This window comes from Ovis aries, chromosome X, assembly GCF_016772045.2.
Source record: "Ovis aries strain OAR_USU_Benz2616 breed Rambouillet chromosome X, ARS-UI_Ramb_v3.0, whole genome shotgun sequence".
In the NCBI taxonomy this organism is placed as follows: domain Eukaryota; kingdom Metazoa; phylum Chordata; class Mammalia; order Artiodactyla; family Bovidae; genus Ovis; species Ovis aries.
Window position 1 is genome coordinate 98,247,049 of NC_056080.1, and position 14,900 is coordinate 98,261,948.

Here is a 14,900-nt window from a genome sequence, read left to right on the forward strand (position 1 = left end):
AAGCAAGTGAGCTCAGATAAAACTATCAGGCAGCAAACCTGGTAGGAGCTGAGTCCCCTGAAGCTGGAACAATGCTTAGTGCAGAGTATTTAGAGGAGAAGGGACCTGGTTCCAAGGCATCTCCTCATAACAGCTCTTCCTCTCAAGCAGGGTTTAGGGGTCAGCTTTCGATTATGAAACTGAATGCGAGAGGGCTAAGAGGATCTGAAAATCCCACTGTCAAGAGACAACTTTGACCGTCTGTAGCCACTCTTCCCCTCAGTCACAACTCTGCTCCTTCCAATATAGAAGAAGGCCTACTACAGGCGAACAAATGAGTTTCTTCTTCCCCAATGCAACTCGTCAACTCTTCCTCCCTCTCCTACTCTTTCAGAATGCAATTCTCTGACCTTGTCTCTCTTCATTCCAGACTCCCCTTCAAGAGCCACACCACCTCTTTGATCCCTGCACACACCAACATGTATTCCTCAGCTTGAGGGCAACTTTGAGAACATTCATGAATTGAAGGGTATGTATAGATGGTTTTTAAATATTTACCTCAATAAGACAAATATTTATCAATAATATTTATCACAAAACAATGTATGAATTTCATGCCATCTCCCCTGAAACTGCAAGCTCAAAGAATATTTGCAATACAAATTCCCAATATTTAGGGAGTTGTGACACCTGACTATTGTCTAGTAGGAGCAAATAAATCCAAGAGAATTGACTTCAAAGATTTGTTATCTACACACAACTAAGTCAAGCTTGCACACTCTCAGCACGTTCTCCAAGGGCAGCAAGCAAAAACAATAGACAACTAAACAACCACGAATGTACAGATTTAATTGAGTAATATGACAACAGTATCTGGTATTTCATAAACTCTGTGTGCTAAACCAATGGATATTTTTAAGTGATCACCCAGATACAAAGGTGTAATATTGTTTGTACAATCAACTTAAGTTGGAAAATGTCACATTTTACCTAACATTTATTTGACAATAGTTCTGATGTTCTGATCAGACAAGGAAGAAAAAGAAGGGGAAAAAACCTTCTTAACTGAAAAACCAGTGTACTTAAATTAAGAAAAAGTACCTCCTTTGCTCTGATTGTTTTAAATTAAATACCCTTTTATGGTATCATTTCAGGAAAATAGTACTTAGAATAAACCTACTTGCCACCTCGATTTTTCTCCCATACAATCGCATTTTGTGTTACACAAACTGAGGCCAGACAGTGAGATTTTTTAATTGATATATATTTAAAAGCATGCAATTGGAAGCATATGTATCTCTGTAGATGTTCATATAAGATACAGATACATATTCAAAGGCAAGGGTGACATGCCTTGAAGCCTTTGGGGGGATTCTTTAATCCACTTTCACCACGCTGTAGATTTTAGAAATAAAAATAAAACAGGAAAAAAATCCAATGGTTCCTGAAACAAAATGAGAAAGATCTTTGTTAACCTGACATTATAGAAAATCAAAATAGCTTTCTCAAAAATGCAAAGCATGTCAGTTTGGAGATGGAGTACTGCTTCTCTGCATCTCAAGACTTGTACTTTATCCAATAAAAATCACCAGACTCTCTTGCTGAGCAAAGAGGATGAGCAGCAGGGCTAGAGGCAGTCACCTGCAAAGGGGTGTGAGAATCCATTTGATTGAACACTGCAGGTCTCTAACCAAAGCAAAAAACAAGTAGCTTAAGTTCTCTATTTCAAAACAGATACAAAAAGGTCCAAGGCTACTTTTCTAACACAATAAACTTTGTATAACTTGCTTCAATTTGGAAAATGTAAATAACCATTATCATTATACATAGCAAAATCAGGAATAATCTTGGGACTTCCTTCGTGGTCCAGTGGCTAAGACTCCGCTTCCCACTGCAGGGGGCCCCTGTTCGATCTCTAGTCACGGAACTAGATTCCACATGCCGCAAGAGTTCACGTGTGGCAACTAAAGATCCTGTGTACCACAACCAAGACCTGGCACAGCCAAATAAATAATTTTTTTTAAAGCAGGAGTAATCTATTTACTTATATAATCAGAGCATATATTAGTTTTCTAAATGAAAGTTTTATATTATTAAGCTTGAGAAACATCCCATCTCTGGGGATTTATCCTAAAGAAATAATCCTATAGAGAAAAAAATGTCATGCAAAAAATATTCATAATGCTGATTTATAATATTGCAAAACTACAAACAAACCAAATGCCCCCAAATGATAGACTAAGATGAAATAAGAGAGGCAGCAGAAATGTCAAATATAGAGACTTCCCTGGTGGTCCAGTGGCTGGGACTCTGAGCGCCCCATGCAGGGGGCCATGGTTTGATCCCTGGTCAGGGAACCAGATCCCACGTGCTGCAACTAAGAGTTCGCATCCAGCAACAACAACAACAAAAAAAAAAAAGATTCCATGCGCCACAACTAAGACCAGCGCAGCCAAATTAATTGATTAGTTTAATTTTTTTAATTTAAAAATGACATATAAAGATATAAAGCAGCATGGGCCAATCTTTTTTAATAACTTATTTATTTATTTTACTTTTGGCTACATTAGGTCTTCTTTGCTTTGCTTAGGCTTTCACTAATCTTCATTGCAATGTGTGGGTTTCTCATTGCAGTGGCTTCTCTTACTGTGGAGCACAGGCTCTAGGGCTCGTGGGCTTCAGTAGTTGTGGCTCACAGGCTTTAGAGCACTGGCTCAGGAGTTGCGGCACAGGGGCTTAGTTCATCAGGGGCCTGTGGAATCTTCCCCGATCAGGGATCAAATTCGTGTCCCCTGCACTGGAAGGTGGATTCTTATCCACTGTGCCACCAGGGAAGTCTTAGGGCAATCTTTATAATATGGTATTAGGTGAAAAAAGCCAGGTCTTAAACAACTTCCAGGTTATCACACCTATGAGAACATTACATAAGCTTTAAACCCATAGACTAGAGCACAGCATAAACAAAAGAAGATACTTTCCTATTTTAGGGTGACATGATTATGGACAAATTTTTCTTTAATATAGAATTCCATTGATGTTCACACTATAAAAATAAATTTTCAAATGACCTTAATGTTCAATGACTTAATTGAAGAAAATTCTAATAAGATTTTGATCTAATAAGATCAAATCCCATAGGCTAAATGGGGCACCATAAGACAAGTCAGTCATCTGGAAAATATCTTAATAGCAAGATCACAGAAAGCTTTAGGCAGGATGTTACATTTTTCTATGCCAATTTCTAAATTTAGAATAACTTTCCATCCTATATACCATCATGCCACTTCCCTCCCACTCTTTACAGCTCCTTGTCAGTTAATATGGTATCAAACCAGTCAATCCTAAAAGAAATCAACCCTGAATATTCATTGGAAGGATTGATGCTGAAGCTGAAGCTCCAACACTCTGGCCACCTGATGAGAAGAGTCGACTCATTGGAAAAGACCTGATGCTGGGAAAGATTGAAGGCAGGAGGAGAGGGCGCAACAGAGGATGAGATGGTTGGATGGCATCACCAACTCAATGGACATGAGTTTGAGTAAACTCTGGGAGTTGGTGATGGACAGGGAGGCCTGGCATGTTGCAGTCCATGGGGTTGCAAAGAGTTGGACATGACTTAGCAACTGAACACACACATGGTATAGTGATAAGATTATGGGCTCTAGAGGGACACAAATGTCCTCTGTTGGTTATTTGTTGATCTTAGGCAAGTGAGAGTCTTGCCAATACTCAGTTTTCTAAGCTGAAAAATGGGGATGATAATACCTATTCCTACTTTTGTCTACCTTTTCTGAATCCAACAACTTCAAAGGTTCATGAGATAACATATGTCTCTGAATCTAAAACACTCCTGATTTCCATTTGCTGCATATTAGTCCCATAAATTATGAAAATGTCTATGAATTCTGAACCTTTTGATGCTCTACTTAAAATACCAAAATGTGTCCTACCCAAAACACAAAAATTCATCAGCCCTCACACTGTTCTGAGAGCTGACTGAGCTAAAGAATATGGACTTCAGAGTCATGCAGACATTTAGCTGGGTGATGCAGAACAAGCTACCTTTCTCCTCTGTTCCTCATAACTGAAAAGGAATCATACTCCCACCCACCCAACAGGCTTGACCTGAGGAAAAAAGGACAAAATACATTAAGATTGTCTGTCAAAATAGGCACTCAAGAAATGATGTTCTGATCAATCACTGATGTTCTGATCTGGGGTTGAAAAGTATGTTCACTTGGGATTTATTTGACTAAACTCCTCAACATCACCTGGAATCACCTGGGAAGATTTAACAAATACTATTGTCTGGGTCATACCCTCAGCTATGCTACTTAACTGATTGAGGTGCAGCCTGAATGTCAAGATATTTTAAATCTCCCCAAGTCCTGCTACTATAAAGCCAGGGTTCAGAACCTCTGGGCTAGCCTATCTGTCTTCCTTCCTTCAATGTTTCCTTCCTTCCTTTCTTTCTTTTTCTTCCTTCCTTCTTTGTAAACAAACATTAAATATTAAGAAGGGTGTGGAAATTTCTAAGGGCCATTGAACCACACAAGTTAAAAGCAATGTAAAGGAGCAGGCTTCCCAGGTGGCTCAGTGGTAAAGAATCTGTCTGCCAATACAGGAGATGCAAGAGACACGGATTCAATCCCTGGGTCAGGAAGATCCCCTGGAGGAGGAAATGACAACCCACTCCAGTATTCTTGCCTGGAGAATCCTATGGACAGAGGACCCTGGCAGGCTGCAGTCCATGGAACTGCAAAGAGTCAAATACATCTGAGTGACTCAATAACAACAACAAAGGATCTGGAGAAATTTTAAAAAATTTTCTACAACTCAATTGCTGGTACTACAATTAAGGATAGAAAAAGGGAGATGGGACAAAAAGGGAGAAGTATTATACCTTTGATGTCTTTGCCTACATTTGCCCCAGGACAAAGTACTAAGAAATGTCCTAGTTTCTTTCTAAACTTCATAATCTTTTTTCATTAGGTCTGGAGACACATTACAAAAAGACAAACCAACTACAGGATCTTGAGTGAGGCAGTCCAAGACAAGCAGAGAAGCCCATTTCCCCCCATCCTTTCCCTAAATGCAATTCTACAATGAGAAAAACAAAATTCACAGCCTGATCTAGGACTGGCATCCAATACACATTTCCTCCAAGGCCTTCCCAAAGTCTTCATGTACACTTGAAAAAGAAGAAACTAGCTGAATAAAACATTCTATTCAATATAAACAAACCTTTAAAGAGGCTTTCCACAGCTACTGTGGAGACTAAATTCCAATATATATTAATTTGAGAATTGGCACCTGTGACTAAGACATGCTGAAAAGATTTTTCTAACATTGGAATTAGAGCCATTGCACAGAAGAATAAAGAGAAAGCTTGTTAGGAGCAAAGGTCTTAGGGACTTTGACTCTCTTCAGCCATATTTGATTCAGTATTCAGTAAACACTTTCTCTGGGCCTGGCACTTGCTAGGTAATGTAAAGGATAGAAAAAGTGGCTCAGGGACTTCCCTGGCAGTCCAGTGGTTAAGACTCTCACTTCCACTGCAGGGGGTGCAGGTTTGATCCCAAGAGGGGGCACTCAGATCCTGCATGCTGTGAGGTGTGGTCAAAATGTAAAAAAACAGCGGGGGGATCTCTGGTGGGGAACAATGTCAGTGGCTAATCAACATATTGCTGCTTATATAGAGGTCACAGTCAGAGACTTGGAAAGGATCCTTAACTCCAGTCTTTCTCACTTTCATATTTTATCAGCCACCAAGACCTTCTAGTTCCAACTTGGAATTTTTTTGAAGTGCAAATATTTTATTTTACATTCTTACTTAAATACTTATTTTCAACTCCCTTCATGGCACAGTGGGCAGTGGATCACTCTCATAAATACTTCTTTTCCTCAACTGAATACTTACCGTGATACAGAATACAACCACTTTTCCCCTCTCAATTGGTAACCTGTGACAATTTTTGTTTCTGTATTTACTGCATAAACTCTTAATAGAGATAATCTAATATAATTTATAAACATATTTTATACTCACATTTGCATAACTGTATAACTTATAAAAATCAGAGATGGTAAGTGTAGTTTTCACTGATTCCTTCATTAATTTATGCTTACTTTCCAAGCTCAATGCTCTAGCAATAATAAAATAATGCTTTCTATGATCTTTTCTCTAAAAACTTTATTATCACTTCTAGAACATGATTGGTGTTGCTTTTTTTATGGGAATCTTCTGAATCCATCCCCTCCATCCACCTGTCCATCTCCATAGCCATTGAGTTTTAAGTCATACTCACTAAAGTCATACTCACTAAATCTCTCATCCACAAAACTATCTCTTGGCTTGTCTTTATGGCCAGTCTCCCTCTCAAATCAATTCTCCACTCTGTCAGAATGATTGTGATATTTCTAAAACACAAATTTGATTGCCCAGCCCCTACTTACAAACTTTAAATAGCTTCCCATAGCAAAGGTACTTAATCCCTGGAGAGTATCACAAACTTGTTAAGCAATTAAAAATACAGATAAGCAAGGATTCTGATTCAGAGTCTTTGGGATAGGCCCTGGGCATCAGATTTATTGGTTTTAGTTGGTTTAGTTTAGCCAGAGATATGAACAAATACCTTCATGACCAAGACAATGACGATGATGATTATAATAATGACAATAGCTGTTATTTATTAAACGCTTGGGTTTCCCTGGTGGCTCAGTGGTAAAGAATGCCTGTAGTGCAGGAGACGAGGGTTTGATCCATGGGTCAGGAAGATCTCCTGGAGAACTGAATGGCTACACACTCCAGTATTCTTGCCTGGAGAATTCCACAGACAGAGGAGCCTGGCCGGCTACAGTCCATGGGGCCTCAAAGAGTCAGACATGACTTAGCAACTGAGAACAGGGAAAAGGAACACTTCCCTTCCTTTGAAATTTTTAGTATGATGCTTGAAACTAGAAGAATACTAGCTAACACAGGCCCCAGAGTTAGAATAGGTCTGTAACTACCTGTACTGGGAAAAAATGTTAAGACCTTGAGGTTTTCAATATTCTTGAAAATAGAGAACACTATGTCCTGTTCATTCCAATAGCACCTGGCATTTTGGTCCATAAATATAAGCTGAAATTAAAAATGAGCTGGGATTGAAGAGGTAATAGAATTATCCCAAAGATTATACTGGCCTTGACTCCCTGTATTCTAGAATAATGTGGAAAAATTGGAAGGGTGTGCCTTTATTTTTTTTAAGAAGGGCTGGTAGGGTTGAAAGAGCATGGAAAAGACTTGGAATGGGCTGTTATCATCATCTGCCCTGAGGGTGATGTTTTATGGCTTTAGGTACATGCACCTGTCTTCATTCTCCCAATTACAGGAAGTCCACAGATCTAACAGAAGGCCACAGAGGAGATTTCACAGGCATCATTTGGTGGTTGGTTTGGCCCTAGCTTAAAGAAAGTACCTCTTTCTTAAGAAGGATGTATAGAGTTCTGTTTAAGAGAATAAACAGTGGAGTCAGACCAACCAGGATTTGAATGAATCATAGCTCCCAGACTAAGCTAGCTAAGTGACCTTGAACAAGTCACTTAATCTCTCTGGACCTCAGTTCCTCATCCATGCAATAGGAGTAATATGACTTACACCTCATAATAGTTAGACAATTAGGTGAAAATTGAGATAAATGTATGTTAATAGTTGACACATAATTGACTCAATAAGAAATAAATAGTATTATATCTTATGTTTTCATATTCGCTGTAAGCACCTTGCCAAGCCCATAAAAAGTTTAATAAATATTTGTTGGCCGCTTAACAATTAGCATTAATACATCTTTATTACTTTCTGATCTTTTGTCCTTTAGAATTAAAATTTTTAATAAGACAGAGACAGTTTGGTATAATAAAACACAAAAGGACCACTATAGCTAATATTTGTATATTAAGATAATTGGACTTTTCCTTCAGTATAGTTTATTTCATCATGCACTGTGTGAGAACATTTTTCACTTCAATTTAGTGACAAAAATGTTATACAGTAGACACTCTCAAAATATACTGATCTTTACTTGCTTCTTTTAATTAATAAAAAACATATTTAAAGCATAGACACTTAGTGAGAAAGCCAACAGAAAGCACTCTGAACTTGGCTGATACTTCTGGGTCTTAGAAACTCTTTGCATCACACTGGCTTCAATAACTGCACAGTGATTGCTGATTCAGAGTCTCTGATTCTAAACATGTTCTCTTGAGATGAACAAAACTATATTTGGAAAATAGCATTAACTCCCAAGTAAAAGTGAGGTTCAAAAATAGTATTTCTTACAGTACTACTAACATTTGGGGCCAGATAATTCTTTGTTGTACATCATAGGATGTTTAGCACTATCCTTGGCCTCTACCCACTAGATGTCATTAGCATCCTCCCATCCCAGTCGTCACAATCAAAACTGTCTCCAGATATTGCTAAATGTCCTATAAGGGGATAGATTTGTACCTGGTTGAGAACCACTTCTCAGGAAAAATAGACTGTGGCTAAATGCAAACATTTATATAAAATATTTAATTTACTACCCAATGGTAATGCCAACCAGGATTTATATTAAACCATAAACCCTATTATCACAATAGAACATAGCATTTAAACTTTAGGAGAATGAATCTTAAGTGTTAGATCTGAATTGGTTATTCTGATCTTATGTCTATTATATCAAACTAGAGATACATTATTTCAATTAATTTTAAGACTTTAATTCATTTGTTGATATCAGAAAGAGAACTTGATGCAAATTTTAAAAATTCACTATCCTCCAATCAAGATCAAGTGTGTGTGCCAACCATCAACCTCCATTAGAGATCTGAGTAAAGCAATCAAATTAGAAAATATCACAGCCTACTTGGTCACACATAGACTTCGTTTCTTTAATAGCTGGTTTCTTAACAACTGGTTACACTAGTTATACTGAAACTAGTTAGGATTTGGGACAAGTCACCCAACTTGAACTGAAGTTTATCTTTGTCTCTACAATGTAACATTTCCCTCCTGGTACCCTTTGGTGACATTATTGGTATAGTGTGGCTTATCCTTCTGCCTGTTCTTTGAATTCTATTTCAAAATGTTATTTACACATCTGTTAGTGTGCTATGTACTGAAAATTGAGTAGAGGAACACCAGCCACAATGCACATCATTTCCTTTGCCTCAAAAACTGAGAGGAAGAAAACAATGGGGTGCCATTTTAGACATACTGAGCTAACAAAAAAGAAAACCATTTCGGGGGGAGTTGGTTAGTGTTTCTGTTAAAATAATACTCAATGCCAGCCAAGGCTGTAGGGAAAATGATACAACTCTGCTGATGCCAGAAAAGCATAAAGAGCCATAAAAATATTTATGCTTTTTGACCCTGTCATCCCATTTCACAGACTATCCTAAGGAAATGATTCAAAGTCGGTGGGGTGGGGAGGCAGTTGGGGGGCGGGGGGGTTCAACAGTGAAGAAACAGTTAAGTAATTTTCTCAACAGATTAAACAGCCATAAAAGTGGCAAATATAAAGGATATATAGGAACATACTCAATATTGAAAAGTGATAGCTATGAGGTCCTGTTATGAGGTCCATTATGATGCCATGGATGAATTCAAGTACTAAAGAGGAATGTGGTGACCACAAGGAAGAACTTCAGATGAATGCATAATTATTCTAAGTTAGTGTAAAACTCTTCAGTATTTCTTACACACAAGTAGATATTGCTAATTTTAAAGTTCTCATTTAAAAAATTCACTCTCAGAAATATCTGCCTGTAGCAAGAAAGAGTAATCAGCAATTAAGAACTGTACTTTGTGTACATCTACATTCTCAAGACTAATTATTTCATTAAGAATGTCTTCCTCAAAAGTGAAACACCATGAGCAGAGGCAATAAGCCTTGCTTCCTGCTGTGAACCTCAAAATATAATGGTGAAATGGAATACAGAGATGCCATTCAAGAGTCTTAGGCAGAAAGGGCTTCTTAAAGAACAGTTGTAGAAAATGGATGTCAAAAGCACACTTCACTATTTAAAATTTTTTTCCTGATATGAACGATAACCAGGATTTACTTTGGAGATTTTTCATGATTTAATTTTAAAATAGATATGGAGATCTCTTATTCTCTCCCCACCCCCACCATGAAAAATAATTTGTTCTGATTCAAGACAAGGACATAGTAAGATCCTAAATTCATCTTCTCCCACAGACACACCAAACCTACAGCAATACATGGAACAAATTCCTCTGAAAAAAACCTGGCATAGCAACATCTTCACATGGGACAAATGAGAGGGGAAACTACATCATAGTGGGTATGAAAGGCTGGGACAATGATCTTACCATAAACTCCAAATCCAGCATGGTGATACACAATTGGGAGGGAATCCAAAACCTGGAGCTTCTTTCTAAGGACCAAAGGGTTCATGCTCTGCATCGGGCACTCCAACCTTTAAGACTGGCACCTGAGAAATAAACTCTCCAGACATCTGGTTTTGAAAAACCATGGGGCTCACACCCATGAGACCCAAGCAGCTGACACAAACTGAAGTTTGGCTCTTAAGGGCTCATATGCCATCTCCAAAATATACTAATAGTTCATGCAGCTCAATATTAAAAACAAAACAAAACAAAACAAAAAACCACCCAATCCAAAAACAATGGGCAGAAGATCTAAATACTCATTGCTCCAAAGAAGACATAAAAATGGCCAAGAGGCCCATGAAAAGATTCTCAACATCACTAATGATTAGAGAAATGCAAATCAAAACTACAAAGAGGAATACCTCACACCAGTCAGAATGACCATCATCAAAAAGTCTATAAATTCCCTGGTGGCTCAGACGGTAAAGCGTCTGCCTGCAGTACAGGAGACCTGGGTTCGATCCCTGGGTTGGGAAGATCCCCTGGAGAAGGAAATGGCAACCCACTCCAGTACTCTTGTCTGGAAAATTCCATGGGCTGAGGAGCCTGGTAGGCTACAGTCCATGGGATCACAAAAGAGTCAGACATGACTGAGCGACTTCAGAGAGGGTATGGAGTAAAGGGACCCTCCTATACTGTTCCTGGGAATATAAACTGGTACAGCCACTATGGAGAACAGTATGGAGGTTCCTTAAAAAACTAAAAATAGAGCTACCATATGATCCTGAAATCCCACACCTGGACATATATCATATATCTGGAGAAACCATAATTCGAAAAGATATAAGCACCTCAATGTTCATTGCAGCACTATTTTGCAATAGCCGAGACATAGAAACAACCCAAGTACCCATAAATGATGAATGGATAAAGAAGATGTGGGACTATATATACAATGGAATGTTATTCAACTATAAGAAAGAACAAAATAATGCCACATGCAGCAACATAGATGGACCTAGAGATTGTCATACTGAGTGAAGAAGTCAGAGAACAACAAATATCACATGATATCACTTATATGTAGAATCTTAAAAAAAGGGTAGAAATAAACTTACCTACAAAACAGAAAGAGACACAGATGTAGAAAATAAATTTATGCTTACCAGGGGGTGGAGGGGAATAAACTGGAAGATTGGGATTGACATATACACACTATTATATACAAAATAGGTTAACTAATAAGGACCTACTATATATCACAGAGAACTCTACTCAATACTGCAATAGCCTATATAGGGAAAAAATCTAGAAAAGAGGGGACATATGTATATGTATAACTGATTCACTTTGCTGTACACCTGAAACTAATACAACATTGCAAATCAACTATTCTCCAATAAAAATTAAGTTAAAAAATCAAAACTACAGTGAAGTATAACCTAACAACAGTCAGAATGACTATCATTAAAAAGTCTACAAATAACAAATGCTGGAGAGGTTGTGCAAAAAAATGGAACCCTTCTACACTGTTGGTGGGAATGTAAACTGGTGCAGCCACTATGGAAACACTATGCAGATTCTTAAAAAATTGAAAATAGATTTACCACAAGATCCAGCAATTCCACTCCTGAGTATTTATCTGAAGAATACAAAAACACTAATTTAAGCTATATGAACCTCTATGCTCACTGAAGCATCATTTACAACAGCCAAGATATGGAAGCAACCTAAGTGTTTATCAATAGATGAATCAATAAACAGGATGTGGTATATGTGTGTGTAGATACATATATCTACATAATATATATAACATATATATACATAATATACATATTATATATCTATAACTCAGACATTAAAAAAGAATGAAATCTTGTCATTTGACCATTTGGGACAACATAGATGGACCCACAGGGTATTATGCTGAGTAAAAGAAGTCAGACAGAGAAAAACAAATACTGTATGATTTCACTTGTGCATGGAATCTAAAACACAGAACAATTGAACAAACATAACAAAACAGAAACAGAGTCATGGATTTAGAGAAGAAACAGGTGGTTGCTGGAGGTAGGGAGTAGGGGGCAGGAGTGAAACAGGTGAGGGAAATTAAAAGATACAAAATCCCAGCTACAAAATAAATAAGTCATGGTATGAATTGTACAGTATGGGGAATATAGTCAATGATTATGCAATATCTTTGTATGGTGACAGATGGTAGGTAGACTTATCATGGTGATCATTTTGAAATGGACAGAAATATCAAATCACTATGCTGTATATCAAGAACTAACACTGTTTTAGGTCAATTATATTTCAACAAAGAAACAAACAAATTCATAGAAAAAGAGATCAGATTTGTAGTTACTAGATGTGATGGGTAGGGGAAGAGGAATTGGTTGAAGGCAGTCAAAAGATACAAAGTTTCAGTTATAAAATAAATAAGTACTAGGAATATAATGTACAATGTGGTAAGTGTAATTAATACTGTTGTACATTATATATGAAAGTTGTTAAGAGTAAATCCTAAAAGTTCTCAGAAGAAAAAATTTTTTCTATTTTGTTAATTTTGTATCTATATGAGATGATAAATGTTCATTGAACCCACTGTGGTCATCATTTCATGATGCATGAAAGTCAATAATTATGCTGTATACCTGAAACTTATATAGAGCTGTATGTCAGCTATACCTCAATAAAAAATCTGAATAAAACTGGAAAGGAAAAAATGCATACACCCTCCAGAAAGATTTTAGGCTTGTTACTATGCTGCTGCTGCTGCTAAGTCACTTCAGTCCTGTCCGACTCTGTGTGACCCCATAGACGGCAGCCCACCAGGCTGCTCTGTCTCTGGGATTCTTCAGGCAAGAGTACTGGAGTGGGTTGCCATTTCCTTCTCCAATGCATGCATGCATGCTAAGTCACTTCAGTCATGTCCAACTTTGTGTGACCCTGTGGACAGCAGCCCACCAGGCTCCTATGTCCATGGGATTTTCTCGGCTAGAATACTGGAGTGGGTTGGCATTTCCTTCTCCCCCTGTTACTATAGATATATGAAATTTATTACCAAAAAGTGGGCAGAAGATCTGAATAGACATTTTTCCAAAGAAGACATACAGAAGGCCAAAAAGTACAAGAAAAGATGCTCAGTAGCACTAATCATCAGAGAAATGCAAATCAAAACCACAATGAGATACCATCTCACATCTGATAGAATGACAATTATCAAAAACACAAGAAATGAAAAGTTTTAGCAAGGATGTGGAGAAAAGGGGACCCTGTGCACTGTTGATAGGAATATACATTGGTATAGCCACTATGGAAAATGGTATGGAGGTTCCTAAAAAAATTAAAAACAGAATTACCATATGATCCAGAAATTCGACTGCTGGGTATTTATCCAAAGAAAATGAAAACACTTACTGAAAAAAAAAAAAAAACCACGTATACCATGTTCACTGCAGTGTCATTTACAGTAGCCAAGTTATGAAAACAACCTAAGTGTCTGCTAATGTATAAATGGATAACGAAAATATGGTATATGCATACAATAGAATATTATTCCGTCATTAAAAACATAATCCTGCTTTTTGTGACAACATGGATGGACTTTGAGGGCATTATGCTAAGTGAAATAAGTTAGACAAAGAAAGACAAATACTGCATGCTCTCACTTACATGTGGAATCTTAAAAAAATAAAACACCAAGCTCATAGATAGAGAATAGATTGGTGGTTTCCAGAGGCTGGGGGATAGAGATAAGAATGTGGGCAAAATGGGTGAAGGTGGTCAAAAGGTACAAATTTCCAGTTATGAAATAAATAAGTCATAGGGATATGATGCACAGCATGATGATTATAAATAATAATACTATACTTATTAGTATTTAAAAGTTGCTAAGAGAATAAACCTTTAAAGTTCTCATTGATTGCAAATATTTTGTAACTGTGTATGACAGATGTTAACTAGACTTATTGTGGTAATCATTTGATAATATACACAAATATAGAGTCATTATGTTATACACCAAAAACTAATAAAATGTTGTATATCAATTACACTTCAATCTAAAACATTTTTTAAAGTAAAATGGATATGGAAACATTATTCCATAAGGGTATCTACTCTCATACACTATGTAATTCAAGAAGAACCATGTGCTTAGCACTATGAAGGATAGAAAACAGACGTAAGATGTGTGGTCCCTGTTCTCAAGAAGATTCCAAGTTAGGTGGAGAGACATGCTAAAAATAAAAAAAAAATCAGGATACACGCCTGAAGTCAGTAAATGGTTCAGTTTAAGAGATTTAGAAAATACACAGAGCAGGCAGAACAGGAGCCCAAACACCAAGGTAAGTTTAGATCTTGATAAGGAAGTATGGCACTATTAAAGTTTTCTAATAAGATGAATGAAATTATCAGATTTAAACCCCCTCAACTCCCCATCACTCCAACAATAAAATCTAAATTCCTTAGTAGAGTTTTTGAGACCATGGTAAGATCTGCTAGTTCCTTATATCTCTAACATCACTATTGCCAC

At 37.2% G+C, this 14,900-nt stretch overlaps 1 protein-coding gene across 7 annotated transcripts in view; it reads right to left on the reverse strand.

The window, feature by feature from the left end:
• Positions 1-812: 812 nt before the first annotated feature.
• Positions 813-14,900, reverse strand: part of LOC101116968 (transmembrane 9 superfamily member 2-like) — an 84,280-nt gene continuing 70,192 nt past the window's right edge. For 2 of the 7 annotated variants that reach the window (XM_042241682.2, XM_012107250.5), the window contains one exon: positions 813-1,423. In XM_042241682.2, the coding sequence (XP_042097616.1) occupies positions 1,356-1,423 (68 nt within the window). In that variant the 3' untranslated portion in view covers positions 813-1,355. The remainder of the gene's footprint in view (positions 1,424-14,900) is intronic. The other 5 variants (XM_060408006.1, XM_042241683.2, XM_012107249.5 and 2 more) reach the window with 5 other exon arrangements.